Source organism: Typopeltis vanoorti, chromosome 2, assembly GCF_054136105.1.
Source record: "Typopeltis vanoorti isolate ZY-2024b chromosome 2, IOZ_Tvanoo_1.0, whole genome shotgun sequence".
Lineage (NCBI taxonomy): Eukaryota > Metazoa > Arthropoda > Arachnida > Uropygi > Thelyphonidae > Typopeltis > Typopeltis vanoorti.
The window spans coordinates 21,110,654-21,132,388 of NC_143550.1; the positions used below are offsets into that span (position 1 = coordinate 21,110,654).

Consider the following 21,735-nt stretch of genomic DNA (forward strand, 5'->3'; position numbering starts at 1 on the left):
TAAGACCTCAAATAGTCTACATCTGGATTACTGTGCAATCCAGTCTGGTCTCCTTGGTTTCTTTGGAATGAGGAAGCGGTGCAGATGATTCAGAAGCGAGCGACCAAGATGGTGTGTGTGGTCTGTGGAATGTTCCCTATGAGGATAGATTGAAGGTGTATGGACTGCATTAGTTGGTTGATAGGAGGAAAAGAGGGGATATGATAGAAACATTTAAGTTGCTTAAAGGATTTTATAGGATTGGTGCAGAGGAAATGTTTCAGCACTCGGCCAGAGGGGCTAGAACAAGGGGTCACTCCTGGTCAATAAAGATGTAGTTAGGAGGGGTGTAAGGACTAATTTTTTTTGCTTGGAGGGTGGCAAATGAGTGGAATGGGTTGCCAGTCAGTTGTGAATGCTTTTTCTGTTAATGGGTTCAAGGAGAGGTATGATAGACTGTGTGGATAGTTTGGGTCTCCTGTGCTGAATCTTAGAACTCCATGGAGGTGCCTGTACAATAATAATACCTCTCCTTAAGCTCATTTTCTGACAAAATACTTATAATTACCTCTGTAAACTGCTAGTTACTCCAACCAGTCACGTACTGAAATATTTTTTCATCACTGCTCTATAAAATCCTTTTATTTAACTTATCCCTCTTTTGCACCTATCAGCTAAACTTTGTAACTTGAAAATCCCCAGTCTATCTGCATAGGAAGCACTATCTAGACTAATTAACATTTTGATCACTTGTCTATGGATCATCTCAGAACTGAAACCAAATCTGTACACAGTAGTCCAGATGTGGCTATATCAAAACTTTATACAGAGAAATAATATCTTTCCTTTTCATTGTCTTTTTTCATTATTCAAATGATGCCATTTGCTATTTTCACATTTTAAATATACCTTTTGAACTTCACCTCACTCCTAACCATCAGTACAAAATCATGAGTTTCATCAATTTCTTGCAGTTCACTTCCATTAAAATCTTCAATGCTTTTTCACTGGGTCACTGAACCCTTAACCTTACCCTTTGTTTAAACTGCCAGCCTATTTAGATCATCCTGGTGAGGACCTTTACCTATCCTTAATCACTACTCTTATCCGTTTAGCATCATCAGCAAACAAATGGATTTGCTCCCCAAATATCATTAATGTAGAATTAACAAATGAGTATTTAGACTTAGGTGCTAGTTTACAATCATAATTGGGTTTAATGGAATGATTTCGGCAAAGAAAAATTATTAAACAAGTTTCATCATTCCTATATTTCATCTCTCAGAGACACCATGAGAGATACAATATTAAAATTGTAGTAACACACAAAACAATAAGCAAAAGTTAAACTAGTAGCATAAAGTCCTATGAGGTTGCCAGAGTCAGTTACAAATGCTTAGAGGAGTGCCCTCTATGGGTGCTGTTCGCTATCCTCAGGAACAGGAGGTATAATGCTTAATATTTCCCAAATCTTGGGAAGCTTAACACAACCATATTTATTTAAATAAATACATCACAACATCACATCACACCGTGTACACTTGATCAGGACCCAAGTGCATACAAGGGATTTGAAATAGTAAGTACTCATTCAGTTAAAAGCAGGATAAAAATAAATATCATATTAGAGAAAAAATATGTATAAATGGCATAAAACGAATCAGAGTTGAGTAGCTATCAGAGGTGAACTCGAGGCTGAAATATACAAATACCAATGGGAAAAAAAATTAAATAGTTTGAAAACAAGAACCATCCTTGGATCAATTTTGATTTTTTTTATGGTGATAACAATATCAAATGGAAATATTCAATTCAGCACACTATACTTTATGCAGATAATGTTATTATTCCTAAATAAATCCATTAGAAGTTTGGTATGAAAATCAAAAATACTATGCAAATAGAAGACAGGTCAGAAAATAACCAGAAGTAACATAAAATGTAAAATACTTCTGTTATTTAGGCACACTTTTTTGTGAAGATGGAAAATTAAATTTGTAATAGATTTTCAAATAACTCACAGGTCTGAGAATTGGATTAAAAAATTAGTTACATGAAAACCAGACTGCATACAATGAGTTTCTTAGAAAAATTAAGAGAGTAAACAGATGGCATTAATGGCAGAATCATATTAGGTAGAAACTTGACACAGCATTTAAGAACAAGTTAGCAGAGTTAATCGGAGGTGCTGTAAGATGGAAGGAATAAGACTCATAGGATGACCTAAATCTAGGAAGATTAACGCAGCTAAAAGTATATTAAAAGACCAAAATGGTTATATGTACCTGCTCTTCAACCAACAAGCTGTGGCCATGGATGTTTGTAAACTGTCTATGTGAGAGATGAATTTCACTGCCTAGTTCGAGCCTAACACCTCATTCATGGGAAGCCTGAAAAAGGGAAGTTCCATGTTTGGTCTCCAGTGCAGAGTTTCTACATTATACAGCATATAAAAAAATAATAATAAATAAAATAAAACAAAAAAGTATCCTTAAAAAAATATCCATCTACCCTAAAGGGCTGTCGCTGTGCAACATATAGCCTCTTGCAGTCAAGGGATCCCCATCTTCTTGCAGTATAGCCTGTTTCCACACCACAAACGGGGCCCTGGTTGAGCACTGCCACCACAAAATAATATCTTCCTTAACTGGAGGAAATACTGACTAGACCTCTAGGTGGTAGATGTCTTTTGTCACCTGGTGAAATACCACTACCTTGCTCATGAGATCTGAAGTAGTTGCAGCCATGTTTGGTCACTAGGGCAAGGGTTCAGCTTTGTCTCTCCCCCCCTTTCTTATACATAGTGAAAGTAATACCCTCAATGACATACCAATCTCACTGCAGGGGGGACCCTGGACTTTCCCCCTCATTCAAGGGTACAGCAGTAAAACAGTTCTGCAGGCTAGCTGTTACACGGGACTGAATCAGGAACAAATCTGGAGGCTTTTCGATCACTAGGATCAAATCCTGCAACCACGTATTTTGCCAGTTCATGACTGACGGGATACCAAATCTTGTGGCTGTAGGTGGAACTGTCAAGGCCACATATGGAGACCAAGTTCCCTCTGTGTGGCAGTATATTTGCGAGTGTCACCTTTCACTGCATGCCTCACTTCCTTTTCATCTCTTCCTCATCAAATACAATGGACCACAAACAAAGAAATGCAATTTCACTACAGATGAAAAAAATTCTCCCACAAAAAAAATCCAACCAAAAATCATTAAAAAAAATCCCAGAAATCCAACCAACTCAACACTAAAAAAAAAAAAAAAAAGGTTTCCACATCTACTTCAACATCAGTGGCCTAAACAGCAATATAAACAATGTGCACTACCACCTGCAGTCATTCAAACCAGAATTATTATTCCTATCAGAACTCCAACTGACGACTTCAACAACCACTGCTCATCTCAACTGTCCAAACTACATATTACACAGTTCTTTCTGTCACAAGTGCAGTACTTATGCATTCATGAGAATCAACATGCCATGTCAGAGATTGTAAAACCTCGAATCCTGACTGTTTGATCTGCTTTGGCTCAAAATTTCCTTACTAAACCAATCTGCCCTTTCATATGCTCTCTCTATTGATCTCCAAAATCAGCTAACCACTCTGATCTCTTCAACTATCTCTCTCTCTCTCTAAAGCTCGACTTTCTGTAGTCGAAATACCCAAACAGGGAGATCATCCTTTTTAGGGGACTTCACCACAACTCATATTGGCTTTTATTCTCAAGTTTAACTGATGAAGCAAGCAGGGATGCTGGGGTGTTTGCCATCAGCAATAACCTATCACAGGTCATCAATCTTCCTATCAGAACACCTGACAACCTCCCCTCCAATTTGCTGACACATTTGACCTCTTTCTAACAAGCTCCCCTTCCAAGTATACTGTGGTTATCAGTTCTCGTCTTGGTAACTCGGATCGCAACCCAATACAAATCTTTTTTGTTGTGGAATGACCTTCACGGTCTCACGTAATTTGGCGCTACAAGGGTGTCAAATGGGATGAGCTGCACCACTTCTATTCCTCCTTCCCATGGCTCGACTACTGCTTCAATTCTTCTGAGCAGGTGTTTGGATGATTGCTATTATTTGGATAGCCCAAATAAAAGCAATTATCCTGACAGGAATGAAGTCTCTCATCCACTCCAAATTCCCAGCCACCATCCAAGTCTTGGTTCTCAAAAAAGTGCACCAACGCAGTAAAAGAAAAAAAAAAACCTCTGCATATGCATGAATGGCTCAAGCCAAAACCCCAGCTGCTTGCTTTGCCTATACTGCAGCTCGCAACAGCTGTAAAAGAATCATCACCAAGTCCAAATCAAACTTTGAAAGGGCCAAATGCTGCAAACTTGCCTCCTGTCCAAATGGCTGTTACTCCTTCAGGTCCCTTGCCAAGGCTATTGGGTACAACTTCTGCACACCTAGGTTTCCACCACTGTCACATCCAGATGGTACTGTAGTTACGTCATCTATGAGAGGGGGGGGGGATGAAAAGTTCTGATCAACACCTACAACAAAAATGATATAGAAAGCAACTGCTATAACTACAAGAAAGAACGTATATTAAAACCCTTTAACACCCATGAAAAATAAGGGTTAAAAAACTTTTCAACCACCTCCCCCAATAAAGACGAGGCCAATGTACTGGTATCACTCTTCTCTTCCAACTCCTATATTGATGACCTGGGCGGAGTTTTCTCCATTCCATCAAGATGGCTCTCTTCATGTCACTGACAGTCTTCTGCCAAAAATTTGAATCTGAAAAATTTTTAATAAGCTGAAGACAAACAAGGCACCTGGTCCTGATGGTATCCCACCTACTGTGTTAAAAAATTGTATCCCAGAACTAACACCTATCTGGCATCTCCTCTTCAATCTATCCTATTCAATTAGCATCTATCTTACAAAATGGAAACAGGTCCAGATCCAGCCCATCCAAAGAAAGGTGATAAAAAGTCAACCAATGAACTACCATCCAAATGCTCTCTAAAATTACGAAGAAGATCATCATCAACAACAACTCTTGAACCACCTAGAGACCTACTAACTAATCAGTAAGCAGCAGTATGTATTCTGCAACTCTCAATCTACAGCTGATCGTCTTGCTTTCACCATCCACATCTGGACCGAAGCCATGGAAAAATTTAATGAGACTCGTGTGGTTGCCCTTGACATTTCAAAGGCATTCCATCAGGTTTGGCACAGGGGCTTTTTAAACTGCCATCCTATGATCTGATTTCCACACTCTGCAAATGGATTGCAAACTTAATCAATGGTTGCTCACTGTTGATTACAGAAAGATGTTGGAAATATTTTCACTTGGTTAGACTATAAATTATATATTTAGTTTAATCCTTTATCCAAGTGTAAGCAAACAAAGTTTGTGCCTTAAGTATCTTCAGGACTGGGGCAAACTCATGGCAAAGGTGGACTAACTTCACATCACATCTTAAGTATCCCATGATGCAAAGCACATCTCCTTGCAGACATGTATAATGCTATGCATTATGGGAAGGATCATTACCACACCGGTTTCGAACTTTATTGAGGTCTCTTCACAGTGGGAGCCAGATCCACTGTCCCATAATGCAAAGCACATCTCCTTGTGGACATGTATAATAATGCTATGCATTATGGGAAGGGTCACTACCCAGACCAGTTTTGACCTTTATTGAGGTCTCTTCAGTGGGAGTCAGACCCAGAGGTGATACCAAGGTTGAAACAATGCAGAAGTCATATTTCCATATACCAGTTGCCAAAAGGTGTCGCACCTTATTATTAAATTACTCTGGATTAGAGAAAGAGGCTGGAAGTTTTTTTACTTGGTTAGACTATAAATTATATATTTAGTTTAATCCTTTATCCAAGTGTAAGCAAATAAAGTTTATGCCTGAAGTATATTCAGGAGCAAACTTTGTTTGTGCCTGAAAGCACATCTCCTTGCAGATATATATAATGGGAAGGGTCACTACCCAGACCGGTTTTGACCTTTATTGAAGTCTCTTCAGTGGGAGCCAGACCCAGAGGTGATACCAAGGTTGAAGCAATGCAGAAGTCATATTTTCATATACTAGCTGCCAAAAGGTGTCACACCTTATTATTAAATTACACTGGATTAGAGAAAGATGGTGGAAGTTTTTTTCACTTGGTTAGACTATAAATTATATATTTAGTTTAATCCTTTATCCAAGTGTAAGCAAACAAAGTTTGCACCTTAAGTATCTTCAGGACTGGGCCAACTTATAGCAAAGGTGGACTGACCTCACATCTTTTGCCTTAGTCGAATCCTTAGTCTGCAAGGTGATGTGCAGACACATAATGCTATGCATTATGGGAAGGGTCACTATCCAGACTGAATACTAAGGCAAGTGATGTGAAATCGGTCCACCTTTGCTACGAGTTGCCCCAGTCCCGAAGATACTTCAGGTGCAAACTTTGTTTTCTTACACTTGGATAAATGATGAAACTAAATATATAATTTATAGTCTAACCAAGTGAAAAAAACTTCAACATTTTTTTCTAATTCAGAGTAATTTAATAATAAGGTGTGACACCTTTGGCAACTCATATTAGGAAAATATGACTTCTCTATTACTTCCACCTTAGTATCAACCACCTCTGGGTCTGGCTCCGACTGATGAGACCTAAATAAAGGTCGAAACCGATCTGGGCAGTGACCCTTCCCATAATGCACAGTATTATACATGTCCATAAGGAGATGTGGTTTGCATCATGGGATACTAAGGCAAGTGTTGTGAAGTCACTCCACATTTGCCACGAGTTGCCCCAGTCCTGAAGATACTTCAGGTGCAAACTTGGTTTGCTTACACTTGAATAAAGGATAAAACTAAATATATAATTTATGGTTGCTCAATATGTATCATGGTGGGATTTCCTCTGCTCAGATTTTCCTACTCTCTTCCTCTCGTATATAAATGACCTGCTCTCATTCCAATCCTATCCATGGCTGTGCAAGTGAGGAGTGGTTTCCTTGCATGAAGGCTGAATGAACTGGAATAATAACACACTTCATTCCTCCTATTATTTTGACAAACCTTGTAGTGCGCAAGTATTAAAATCCTCAAGATCTACCATGACCAGGGCCCTGAACTCAGATCTCCTCACTATATCCCAGTGGGACAAGGTCATCCTTGTAAACTTTAATGTCACCATAACCCATTCTGTCCGACCTTTTCACAAGAAAGAACTCCCCCCCCCACTTTCAGGAATACCATGATATCCAAACACGATCAGATTTCTCTTCTTGGTCTGACCTACACCTAAGATCTTTCCTAGCACAACCACATTTCAACCATATTTTCTGCAGCTGCCAAAAAACTTGGTGTACTTTTTCGCACAAGACACTACTTCACACCTGCTAACTCTATACAAAGCCCAAATCCACCCAGCCATGGAATATTGCTCTCATATTTGCTGTGGTACACCAAAATCCTCTCTAAGATTGCTCAGTTCTGTCCAGAAGAAGGCAATCCGGTTAATTAATTATCACTCTCTCACATACCCACTTCAATCCCTCTCTCATAGATATTCAATTTCTGCCTTGTACCTCTTCTACAGATACCTTCACTGACAGTGCTCTGCTGAATTGGCCACTATTAATCCTCCACTTTCCTTTCAAATCATTAAAACAAGAGCCACTGCTAACCAACATCCTTTTACAGTCCATCTTGAAACTCACTCAACCAACTTCACTGCCTCCTCTTTCCTACTTCTGTTCTTTGGAATATTCTCCTCCACTCTGTCTTCCCCAAAGATTACAACATTCAGCTGTTCAAATGAAATGTGAACAGATTCTTCCTTTCTTCTATTCCTCTTGCCTACACATGGCACTAATGTGCTATAGGTCTCATGGCCTTTCATGTGTGGATCAGATATTAAAAACCATGTTACATCCCCACAAAAGTTTGTAAACCTGTTGTGAGTGGGAATCGCATTAAAAAATTCCTTAAACAATCGTTCTGCTCTGTGCTTGCTATGATAGATGGCGGTGGTTCTTCACCTCATTTTATGTTTACATCTAAAATCTAATCTTCAAAACTAGGCTTCCATATTAAAAATTCCATAGATTCTGCATGTCCAGTCTATCTATAGCATGGTACTATGCATAAGAATAGTTATTTAATGGCTAGAGTTTATATCTAATTCTTAGAGAGGGAAGATAAAATGGATAAGAGAGACAAACCCATTAGCTGTTAGTGAATGATAAACTCAGGATTATCGATACAAAATTAATAACGGAAAAAACTCATGTACAAAGATTATTTAATAGTATAATTTTCGCCTGTGTGTCACAGGCATCTTCAGTATCACACAGGCAAAAATTATACTATTAAATAATCTTTGTATGCAAGTTTTTTTCATTATTAATTTTGTATCGATATGTCTACTCACGGTATACCTCTTTTAAAACTCAGGATTATAATTCCATAAAGATTTAGCTACTTTTCCTGAGGATTGCTGCTGTTGGAAATGACGTAACAGCACCTACCTAAGTATCTAGGTTATAGTTCGCCCACTGTTTGTAGGTCTCTGCTTGGCATCTTGCCAAGAATAGTCGATTCATGCTGAAGGGGAGAAAGAAATGAAGGACGTATGAATTGGTCGCCAACACGCGAAATCACGTGCTTTTTAGGTAAAATTTTCCAACTGTTATACAAGCAACATATTAACTATAATAATCATTAAAGAGAAGTTAATTTTCCGACCTGTAATAATAAACAACTCATCCCACAATATGGACTGATTACGCTATTATCGGAATGGATTCTCCTTTTTCTGACATGCGTAGAAATGTCAAAGGATCTCTAATCGGTGGGGGAACTATATCATTCAATTTTTTACTGTTAGTGTTAAAAAGATTCAACTTGTAAAAAAGATTCTTTTTATGTGAGTCAGCAAAAGTATGTGTTGCCAGTTTCAAAATAATCAAATTCACAACAGAACCACAGCGTCATAAAAAATTCTTTAGATGCACTGATATCTTAAATTAGAAAAATTTTCCTGGTTTAATTCAGATAACTGTAAAGTCTTGAAGTTTGGGACACATCAGTAGTAGGCTGCATACTCTGTTTTGTACTGGAGTAAGTGGTGGTGGTGGGGGGAACAAGGGACATGGGGTGGATGATGCTTATTAGAAACCTGAAATTCATGGAAAATATTGCAAAAGTGGTGAAGGGAAGAGGATTGCTGCAATACTGAGGATGCTGGCCATCAGAGATAAAAGAGTTGTCATTCCATTGTATAAAGCCCTGATCAGACCACATCTGGACTATTTGGTATTAATCGATCAAATTTGAGCAATTAATATTTATCACTAGGTTAGACTATAATAGATTTAGTTTAATCCTTTATCCCAGTGAGAGCAAACAAAGTTTGCGCCTGAAAATATCTTCAGGACTAAATATAGTGTTGTACTATCTTATCCAGTAAGTAGTGCAACACCAAGGCAACTCGTGGATAAGATAGTACAACACTATATTTAGTCCTGAAGATATTTTCAGGCGCAAACTTTGTTTGCTCTCACTGGGATAAAGGATTAAACTAAATCTATTATAGTCTAACCTAGTGATAAATAAATTTTCAACATCTTTCTCTAAATCCAGAGTAATTTTTTAAAAAAAAAAAGGTGATAAACCTTTTGGCAACTCCCATAGGCACAGATGACTTGCTACTGCTTCTGCCTGGTATCTCCAGCTCTGGGCCTGGCTCCCACTGAAGAGACCTCAATAAAGGTCGAAACTAGTCTGGGTAGATGGCCAATCCCTTTAATGCATAACAGTATACATATCCACATAGGAAATGTGTTTTGCATTATGGGAGATACTGGGTTAGAAGTGCCTGGTAGCTTGCTCCACCTTTGCCACGAGTTGCCTTGGTGTTGCACTACTTACTGGATAAGATAGTACAACACTATATTTAGTCCTGAAGATATTTTCAGGCGCAAACTTTGTTTGCTCTCACTGGGATAAAGGATTAAACTAAATCTATTATATTGAGCAATTAATAATTCATATAATTGCTCAAATTTGATCGATTATATGAATGAGACATTTAAACTGTTGAGAGGCAGTGAGAGGATTGACAATGGAGAGTTCTTTCATTTGGTGGAACAAGGGGAAGGAGCGAGGACAAGGGGCCATTTCTGGAAGTTGTCACCAAGAGGGTGAGGAGTAATTTCCTTGCATGGAGGCTGGATGAACTGTGGAATGCATTGCCTGATAGAGTGATAAGAGTACATGAGTTCAAGGAGTGGTATAATAGACTGTTTTCTAGGGTTGGCTTCCCATGATGAGTCTTGTGACTCTATAGAGGTTCTGAATCATCATCATAATAAATTCTCTGATGTCTGAAAGAACTTTTCTAGTTCAATATTTTGTTGGCAATCACCAAAGGCAGTCCTTTTCTTATAAATTATATATATTCATTTTTTATTCACAAGATAGTAAATTTTAATAGCTACATTCATTCTTTCTGAAGATGGCAATGAAAATGTCCCTATATAATGAAAAGCTTCCATCTCTCCCAACCCTTTTTCCAATATACACATAGGCACCATGCTGCACAGATGCAAGCAAAACAATATAAGTTTCAGTAGCAATAAACACAGTATCAAACTAAATATAATCTTCTAATAATCTATTCACAGAAAGAGGTTTACTATTGAATAGAATAAATTTGAGATTTTCTATTTTCATCCAGTTTAGGTGGGAGATGAATTTCCTCACTCAGTGTGAAACCACTACTCCACTTATTGGAGGCCTGAAGTGGCTTGAAAATGTTCCATGTTTGGTCTATAGAACAGGGTTTTGGGACTATGTAAAAATAAAAAAAAAAAAATACATAAAATTGATAAAAATCCTTAGTCCATCCACAATACAAAATGTATTATAGGTTTATAATAACCTTTCATGGGTGGGAACCACACAAAAAAAAATCATTAAGATAACTCACAAGTGCTAATTATAGACAAAATTGTATTGTAATAAATGAAAGTGCACATCATATATCTACCAATAATTGTCCAGACACTTTGTAGCAATTTACAATTGATACCAGCAGGTGAAACCTAATATTGAGTATGTCCACCTTTGGCTTTGATCACCTCCTGAATCCTTTGAGGGAGGCTTTGCACCAACATGCAGAACACATCAGGTGGAATTTGTCTCCATTCATCCATCAAAGCAGCACTAAGTTCAGTAACAGATTGAGAATGTGCTGCTCTGGACCTCAATCTCTGCTCCAATTCATCCCACAGATCAGGACTCTGGCAAGTCTTAGCAATCATTTAACACCCATCTCTTTACCATTTCATAACAGCTGCAGCTTTGTGGCATGAGGCATTGTCGTCTCTGATGGTAACATGGGTCTGTTCCATAAAAACTCCACAGTGTAAGCAGCACCTGATTATCCAGAATAGCTGCTTTCATGGAACCACAGAAAACAACCAGTGGTCCCACTCCAAACCAGCAGAATACACCCCACAACATTACTCCTCCCACCACCAAACTTTACTGTGGGCACAACAAACTGTGGTAACAAGTGTTACCACAGTTTGTTGTGGTAACACTCTAGAGTACAGTTTTCCACTGGTCAACTGTTCAGTTCACACGCTCTTTGGACTAGGCCAGACGAGCAGCCTTGTTTGTTGTTGTGATGTTATTAACAAACCTGGAATGTTCCTTAATTTCAAATAATAAAATATCTATGTAAGGATTACACCATCCAGACAATTACTGGTAGACAGTGTGTATGGAAAACTCAATGTAAGCAGCACCTGATTATTCAGAATAGCTGCTTTCATGGAACCACAGAAAACAACCAGTGGTCCCACTCCAAACCAGCAGAATGCACCCCCACACTATTACTCCTCCTCCCACCAAACTTTACTGTGACTGTGGTAGCAAGTGTTCACCAGGCTGTACCCACACCCTGCCATCAGACTTGAAACAGGTAAACCTTGATTCATTGCTCTAGAGTACAGTTTTTCACTGGTCAACTGTCCAGTTCACACGCTCTTTGGACTAGGCCAGATGAGTCGCCCTGTTTGTTGTTGTGATGTTCGACTTGTATGCTGTTGCTCTTCCATGAAACCCAGTAAATGGAGTTCTTTTCCTACAGTATCAGTATTTACCATGGTGTTACTGGTGCGTTTTAACACCCTCCTGTACCTGTCAATCATTTTAGGTAGGCTGCAACCACGTAAGTGTTTTCCTGCACTAGTAATGCCAGAACATCTCCACTTGTCACATTGTCAACTATTGATATTTTGGTTACTCCAAAGTCAAATGTTATTACTGGTAGAGAGTGTGTGTGTATGGAAAACTTTGTAGAAATACACCTGCCCAACATGGAAAAGACAAGATATATGATCAAGGAAATTCCCAACTGGTGTGTTACAAACGGAAAGAACAAAAGAGGAAGACCAAACAGAGAATGGGAGTGATGACATCGTCAAATGGTGCAGAAACTCTATACACAAACTGAGTCATCTTGAACAAAATAGAATGCAGTAGAAGAATCTTATCAAGATGGCATCAGACACCTATAGGCCCATGGTTGTTGTTGATTGTGCTACAGAGAGCCAACTGTGAGCCTGTAAAAGGGTCCTCTCTGAATCTATAACAGTGAAACTTTCTGCTTAGTATTGTTCCCAATCACAAAAGTGGTTGGAATAATGAAAGCAACTGAAATTCAAACCTACTTACAATGTATTTGTCTTAAAATGAATGGCAAAAATGAAATTAAAAAATAGGAAATATTTATAAGGTTACAAAGTTATTAGCATCTCTCAGTACTAAAATATTTACCTCATATACAGCCTTCCCTAGCATCTTTCCTACAAACTCAAATAATGAAAGATGATTCTCATGAATATATGAGGTTGGAGAAGGAAATAGTCTCTGCTCTGTAGTTACCTAACAATAAAAAATAAAACTGTCTTATGAAGATAAAGAATTTTAAAGTAGTGATTAGATAAGTATTTTGAAAATATGTTATACATGTGTGGAAAAGTCTTTATACAGCTGGCTGATTGATCTTGCAATGTCAGAGAGAGGCTAAACATATGATAGGCACAGAAAACAAACTGAAAAATAATTCACATAAAACTAACATATAATACCACATTCAAACATACCATATATCATGTCATATTTCAATACATCGTTTCTTAGGATAATATCTAGTTTAGAAGTGTAATGAATTACTTTGAAAGATTATTCAGAAGTCCCTCTGAAGTTTTAGCAACTTTACTGATTTAAATAAAAAAAATTCCCTCATTTCTAAGTTGAGAAATCATACTTCATATAGTCAATATTTCACTATAACAAAATGCTGTCATAGCAAATTAAGTCAGCACAGTGATCAACTGAAAGGTTAGCCAATAGACAACTTTCAGTTGATCACTGTGCTGACTTAATTTTTTTTCCCCTTTCGGTCACATTAGTATGTGACCGAAAGGGAAAAAACTGTTCTAAAGGAAATGGTGAGTAATATGAAGCAAAAATTGGAATGTATATACTATCAACATAATAGATTTAACTGTAATAAATAAGCCAACTAATTAAAACCAGTAGTAAAAATTATCCAGCACCTTCAGGATATAAGAAAGATTCCGGTAATTGGATCACATGTTTATTATGATAAATAACAATAAAAAAAAACCCGACAAGTTTTGTAAGACGTATGACTTACATCTTCAGGGGTCAAAGGTAACTAAAAGTTAAAACACACGAAACGAGAAATTACTCAAAATAGTTCATTCTATGCAGTTGTCTAACTGTTCATTAAATTGAATATCCGAATGTAGATTCAGTGCAATGCTAAGTTTGAACAATGCTGGATGCTGTCACGTTGTGTTGTTCACGTTCACATTGTCCGAGGTCTGACTTAGGTATATTTTTTATCAATGCTGACCAAACTTGGTGTAGAATTAGGCCTTGGTTTTTGTTGCACTGCATTGGAATTCTAAGCATGTTTGTAGCTTCTTTAAATTTCCTCATGAAACAATTTTTTTCAATGTAAGACATGTTTTTTTTTTTTGCCAGAGTACATTATGGCAAGTAGAAGTTATGTGGTATGCTAAGCCTGATTTATTTTCTCTTCTTTTTTGCACATCTTTTTGGTGTTTGTTCATGTGAATTTCTCCTGATCTTCCCGTCTGGCCTACATAGCAATGCCACAGGAACAATGAATATTATATACACCTGGTTTTTTTTAAAGGATGATGTGGAGGTTTTGGGGGATGCAGAGATCTTGAAATTTTTTCCAACGGTAGAAAAGCCATTTTGATGTTATGTTTGTTTAGTAATTTGGCCATTTTGTCGAACATTCTTGATGTATGGAAGCATGATTGCATTCTTGAAATCTTGCTTTTGTGAGATGATTGTAGGAGGTGTGTTCAGGATTTTTTTTGACAGTCTTCGGTTCATAACCGTTTTTATTGAGGATCTGTGTTAAATGTTGAAGTTCTTCATTTCTTTGTTTTTCTGTGCTTGAAATATCATAAGCTCTGTCCCTCAAGGTTTTAATTAAACCTATCTTTTGTGAGGGGTGGTGGTGTGAGGCCGCATTAAGAAGTCTTCCTGTGTTGGTGGGTTTTCTATTGATGGAGAAGGATAATTTATTATCTTTTTCATTCATTTCTATTAAGATATCAAGAAAGGGAAGTTTTTTATGCTCTTCTTGTTCCAAAGTAAATTTTATGTAATTGCGTATATTATTCAGGTAATCTTTGAAAGCAGTTAGCTCCTCTGTTGTTCCTGGCCATATGACGAAAATATTGTCTACATAGCATAGTCAGAATTTCGGTTTTTTATGATAATTGTTTAAAGCATTATTTTCAAAATGTTCCATATATAGGTTAGCTAAAGGAAGGGAGAGGGGGGAACCCATAGCTAGTCCTTTTTGTTCCCAAAATTTATTTTGATACATGAAAAAAGTATTTTTTATGCAATGTTTATAATGTTCTACGATGTCCAGAGGAAAAAGGTCTTCAAGGAGATTCACTGTTTCATTTCTAGGAACATTTGTAAATAGGTTGATTACATCCAAACTTGTTAAGATGTCTGAAGGTCTTATGCATATATCCTTTACCTTCTCAATAAAATGTGTACTGTTCTTAATGAAAGATCTTTTTCCTATGTGTGGTAAGATCATGCTGCTGAGGAGTTTTACCAGGTTGGAGGTAGGAGAGTCTCTTCCATCCACTATTGGTCTTAAAGGAATAACCACAAGAAAGAACATATCTTAAAACCCTTTAACCCTCATGTTTCATAAAATGTAATTATTTGTTTTTTCTTTTAGGATATATAGGATGACATGTCAGAAGTTTTGACAAAATTTGAAGACACATAGGTGTGGGCCATCATCAAGTTTTTCATGTGGTGAAAGAAAGTCTGTAACGGTGATTCACCAAGTTTGGTCAGCATTGATAAAAAATATACCCAAGTCAGACCTCGGACAATGTGAATGTGAACAACACAACGTGACAGCATCCAGCACTGCACTGAATCTACATTCGGATATTCAATTTAATGAACAGTTAGACAACTGCATAGAATGAACTATTTTGAGTAATTTCTCATTTGTGTGTTTTAACTTTTAGTTACCTTTGACCCTTGAAGATGTAAGTCAAACGACTTACGAAAGTTGTCGGTTTTTTTATTTATTTATCGTAATAAACATGTGGTCAAATTACCGGAATCTTTCTTATGAACTGATAAACCTTTGCATACCTTCAGGATATTTCACAATATACAAGGGGAGGCTGAAAAGTTCTGATAAACACCTACAACAAAAATGATATTAAAGCAACTGATATAACCACAAGAAAGAACATATCTTAAAACCCTTTAACCCTCATGTTTCATAAAATGGAATAATTTGGTTTTCTTTTAGGATATATAGGATGACATGTCAGAAGTTTTGAAGAAATTTGAAGACACAGAGGTGTGGGCCATCATCATGTTTTTCATGCTGAAAGAAAGTCTGCAACGGAGATTCACCAAACTTTGTGTGAGACTCGGGACTGTGCCCTAGCATATTTGCCAGCCTGGTTGGCTGAGTGGTTAGCGTATCCACTCTTCAGCCAAAAGACTGTGGGTTCAAATCCCGCTGTGGGCATGGATGTTTGTGATTGTCTGTGAAAGCACTAGTGGTGGTAGTTGGAGGTAGATGACGTTGGTGTTATATGATGAAGGTTGGTAGAGTCGTGAGCCGATGAGTTGTAAAGTTGATGCCCTCCCTCGATGAGTCTTTGAACTCCCTAGAGGTGTGACATAATAATAATAATATAATATCCAACAGTTGGCAGATGGATGGCAAAGTTTGAAACTGGGCATCCCAAGACAACAGATGCCCCCAGATCAGGAAGACCTTCCACAGCAATCACACCTGAAAACATTGATGCAGTACATGTCATGATCCTCAATGATAGACAAATACTAGCCAAAACATTGCAAAATCTCTGGAAATATACAGGGAACAAGTTGGGGTCATTATCCACCAACATCTTCATGTCCAGATGTCACATCTTCCCAGGGGCAAACTTTGCTTCATTACTATGACCCAGAGACCAAACAACAGTTCAATGGAGTGGAGATACAAAGGTTCTCCATGGCCAAAGTTCTGAATCCAAAAGTCAGCAGGGAAGATTCTTGCCGTCTTTTGGTATATGGATGGTGTAATCCTTACACGGCGATCTGTGTAAGGATTACACCATTAAAAAAGTTGAAACTGTTACAGCAGCAGTTTATTCAATAGTTCTGAGGGAATTGAAGGAAAAACACCATTGGAAACTGAGCAGAGGCATTTTGGTTTTGTAGGACAACACAGGGGCTCACACTCTTCATGAAAAACCCAACAGACAATACAAAACCTAGACTTTCAATGTCAGCTTTACCAACCCCATTTGCCTGACCTGGCCACATCTGACTATTTCCTATTCCCATATTTAAAGAAACACTTGAACAAAATTTATCACAGTTGATGAAGTCACATGCAACTGAGGACTGGTTTATGCAACAAACTAAAGGCTTTTTTTCTCAGAGGATTGCAAATGATGCAGCAGCATTGTAATAAGTGTATAACACTTCATGGGAAATATATAGAATAATGTGTAAGTTACATGGTTCTAGCTCAATTCCTTCATGGTGATTATCACAACTTTTCAGTATACCCTCGTAATACTGGAAAAAAATATAAACATAAGAAGCAACATTTTCCACTTACTTCTAAGCTCTTGTATTTTTACAAATCAACATCACAGGTACGTGACTCAATTTGAATGATGAAATATTGCCTGACAGTGTATAGAGTAAGAAGACTGAGGTGCATTTTATCATGGCCTTCCACGTACAATTTCAATCTCTAGTTACTGTTCAGCATGACATCTGACCTAATGATTTCAATGAATTCCTTATATGCTCTCTCAAAATAAAGTTTACATTGCGTATTGAGAGGATGAATGGACTGCTTATCGAAATTAAAACTAACGAAAACACATGCAATGTGCCTGTGTTTCCATTTTGCTGGCCTGGCTGGTTGAGTGTTAGTACATCCACTTTCCAACCAATAGGCTGCAAGTACGAATCGCATTGTCAGCATGGATGTTTCGCAAATGGATTGCATCACCCGGTGTGAGACCACTACCCCACTTACTGGAGGCATGAAGCAGCTTGAAAAAATTTTCATGTTTCATCTCTAGAGAAGGGTTTCCAAAATATGCAAAAAATAAATAACTGTAAGGAAATAAAAAAAAAAAAAAAAACGAAATGAAATGAAAGTAATAAAATCAGTAAAAATCCTTAGCCCACTTATGGTAGTAATGTGCTGTAGGCTTACAACCTTTCAAGAGTAGGAGAGTTGCATGAAACTGCATTCAAACAGGACAGTCTAACAGACAGGCTTAGGTCTCAAAGGTTATAACTTACTTTTAACTATATTAACACACCAAATGAACTATTTTATAAAAAAGATGTTTATTAACTTGCTTATATTTCACTGAATTTCAAATATTTCGCTGCATTTCTTCTTCAGAGCACAATGCAACACGTATAAGCAACTGGTAAGTGAAACAATTCAAATTGTAATGGACAAAAGAAATTTGAATTGTTTCACTTACTGTCACGTATTCTTGCTGTGCTCTGAAGATGTTGATTTGAAATTCAGTGAAATATAAGAAAGTTAATAAACTTATTATATAAAATAGTTTGTTTTGTGTTGTTAATACTAGTAAAAATAAATTATTATTAAAACAGTTCTGATTGCAGAAGTAGATACAGAATGCCATAAACTAAAAAAGTTCATGCCATTCAAGACCTAATGTTTATTTTCAGAGTTTTCAAACAATCTACTGAAGTTCTTAGATTGCACAGCACACTGAAATTATAATAACCACTTTTAAGAATTTAGGATACACCAGACCTAAACAATATGGCTCCAAAAATTAAGGTGTCTATGTAGCTAACTTGTAAGAACATTTGTGATTTAATATGATTCATTATTTGTCATTAAATTGGAAGGGCCTCAGTTTGATCTCAGCGAATGGGGAAACTTTATAAGGCTATTGAGCAAGATGGGATAGCCAGTTTCATACAGGGATAACAGGGTTCTTCATTGCAAAAACTCAGATTTTTCATCCCTCAAAACAGTCAAACCATCAAAAGAACACACACACACACACACTACATGTCACATAGTCCTAGTTCTTTCAAAAGTTATTCACACTTACCTTTTCATGGTGGAGAGGGGGAGGACTTCTCTGATTCTTCCTATTTTGTTCCCATAGTTTTTCAGTATACTCCAGAACACCATCACTGAGATCCAACATCCTGATATATGTTAAAGATACCAAGCAATTTTATAAGCTAGGTTTTAATCCTTTTTCCCAAGTAAGCAAACAGAACAAGTAAGTCAAGTTTGCGCCTGAACACAGTTCAAATCTGAGGAGACGTCAATAAAGTTCGAGACCGGTCTGGGTAGTGGCCCTTACCTTTAATGCATAGCATCATACATCTCTGCAAGGGGATGTGCTTTGCATTAGGGGAAAACACTAAGGAAAAATGACTGGAGCTTACTCCACCTTTACCACGAGTTGCCTCAGACTTGAACTACGTTCAGACGCAAACTTGGCTTACTTGTCTGTTTGCTTACTTGGGAAAAAGGATTAAAACCAAGCTTATAAAATTGTTTGGTATCTTTAACATAGTATATACCCAAGGTAAAAAAACTTCCTACATCCCATTATATGTTTGCTGTGCATCATGAACTATAGCCATATAGAAAGGGAAATTCTGATGTTCATGCACTGCTTCAGCACATATTTCAATAAGATGGAGGGGTTCTGGATGGCTAGGACAGGCTGAATCGGCTTGTGGGCTTGCCATTAAACACTAACATTGTTATATCTCTCATTCCTTATGATTCTGAGATAGGATGTAAGAGTTGTTGCAGTTCTGGATTAGCAGCAAAAAAGAGTAACCCTGACATTTCCTTTCTATGTACATTTTTATCTGCTAGATAAAAATGTACATAGAAAGTGGATGACCAAAAACAGACCCATGGTGGACAGAGATCTCTGCATTAAATTTAAAGCCTTTGAGGATTAATTTTAACAGGCCATAATCAAGTACAGAAAAGAAGTATCACACTCACACATCAAGATACCATTATTTCCTATTATTCATGCAAAAGGTGAATTAGCCAATAATCAATGCTGAGGTTAAAGCAAAACTTGATGCATCCCTCCAGATTCTTTGCTCCTTAAAATAAGTCATTTCAACTGGAGTAGAAAATCACCAAGAAAATAAAACATCTCAAGAACACAACCTCTCTGCTTTTATTTTTTCAATTTATGTTTTCCTCTATTGGCATTGGTTATACCATGAAATACTATTACGAATAATCAACAAGTGCACCATGCCTTTCAATATATATATATATATATATATATGACAAGACATGCCCAGAACATCAATACCAAGCAATGACAGCTGTAAAATGCATTTTCATACATTGTGATGAGGATCATGTTCCAACCAGGAATATCAACCCCGACATCACAAAAACCTCCAAATTCTGTAAAAGCAGAATATTTCAAATGTCTTGTAAGACTGTGCATCTTAAATTCATTAAGATACATTACATGTCAGTAATACAGCATGCTCAAACTGTCATGGTTCTACCATCTGTGCATGATGTGGCAATAAAGAGCAAAGAAAATAAAGCTTGCTTGGCACAAAACTTGAATGTGTAAATTATTTGCAAGTATGCCAATAGTATAAGAATGAAAAACAGATAAAGATTAAAACACATAAAAACAGCTGAATATCAAGATGCAAAGATGAAGCTTACTGTCAACATCTTATGCTGAGATGACAATAAAGAAAACATCTAAAGGGACACACACATGAATATGCTGCCATTACAACATACCCGATTGCTATGCTCTGAACTGCTTCCAACCAGAGCACATTAATGCATCAACTGCTATGGCATCATATTGAAAACAACTCCTAATCTCACTGATAAGAACCCTTTAGAGTGGGGAAAAATCATGTCAAGTGTAACACAGCCATCTCTTTAGTGGATTTGTATCTACTGAAAAGGAAACTTAACAAAAATGTCAGTTTTAACAGATAATAAAGTAATCATTTTTCCTAAGAAGATGAACACTGGCCAACCCCGCTTCAAAATTGAACTCTCTCTCTCACTCACACACACACACAAATTCTAAACAAGGAAAGTTATCACTTAAAAAAAGTGGGAACAACAGGGATAACTTTTTAAGTTATCCCTTAAAAAGTGTGGTTTTGAAGAGTTACATATGTAAATTTTCAAAACCACAAGTAAATTCTTATTAATGAGCTGTCACGAATTTCATCAAAATATTGATGAAAAGACTGTCCTTTTGTTTTGTAGAAACAAACCTATTTCTATCTGCAGGAGACACATCTTTGTAAAAACCAATAAGGTTTTTATAGATATGACTCTCAACTTGTAGCATTTTACTATTCTTCACAATGACAGAACTAGAAGCGTAATCTCCCATGGAGTTGTTGCCATCCAGTGTTCAGAGTTATAGTCAAAGCAATTAAGGCTAGAGGGGGACCAGTGTATTGTCTATTAATTGGGAATGTTCTCTGGCCAGTTTGACTGTTTTGTGGGAAGAAAAACCCGAGCTTGAGAGGAAAAAATCCTGCTACTTTTGTATGAAACTGGCTAACTTATCTTAGTTGAAAACCCCTTATAAAGGTTTATCATATCCTGAACAGAATTTGAACCCAGGTTTTTTCAATGTTGTTGTTGTTGCCATCTTAGTGTGCAACAAAACTCCATTTCAATATAAATTAATATCACTTTAGGGACATTCCTCCCATTGGGACTTCCTAATATAGCATGTCCATATACTTCCATACATCTGAGTTAACTCAAACATTCATAATATATTTTGAATGCCTCTTAACCCTGTAATAAATCTAATGCACAATGATTTTAATGAGCATAATACTCTACAGCATAATGCAAACACCAATGTAAGAGGTCACAATGGTGAACGAATGCCTGTCAATAATGACTTTTCTCTCTTTTCTAAATAATAGAAGCAGCAGTTTCTTTTGTATGACTGTTAGTTGATATTATGCAATAGACCGAATCTTGCAATATGGACCCCATACCATCCTTCCACTTTTTATCTAGGAAGTTGAAGAGAACATATATGGAAGGGATTA

The 21,735-nt window shown here is 37.1% G+C and overlaps 1 protein-coding gene across 4 annotated transcripts in view; it reads right to left on the reverse strand.

Annotated features, from left to right (window-relative positions):
- Window positions 1-21,735, reverse strand: part of LOC150108868 (ubiquitin-protein ligase E3B) — a 552,093-nt gene that overhangs the window by 73,531 nt on the left and 456,827 nt on the right. For all 4 annotated transcript variants that reach the window (XM_090410488.1, XM_090410470.1, XM_090410479.1 and 1 more), the window contains one exon: window positions 12,814-12,921. In XM_090410488.1, coding sequence (XP_090266614.1) covers window positions 12,814-12,921 — 108 coding nt within the window. The remainder of the gene's footprint in view (window positions 1-12,813; window positions 12,922-21,735) is intronic.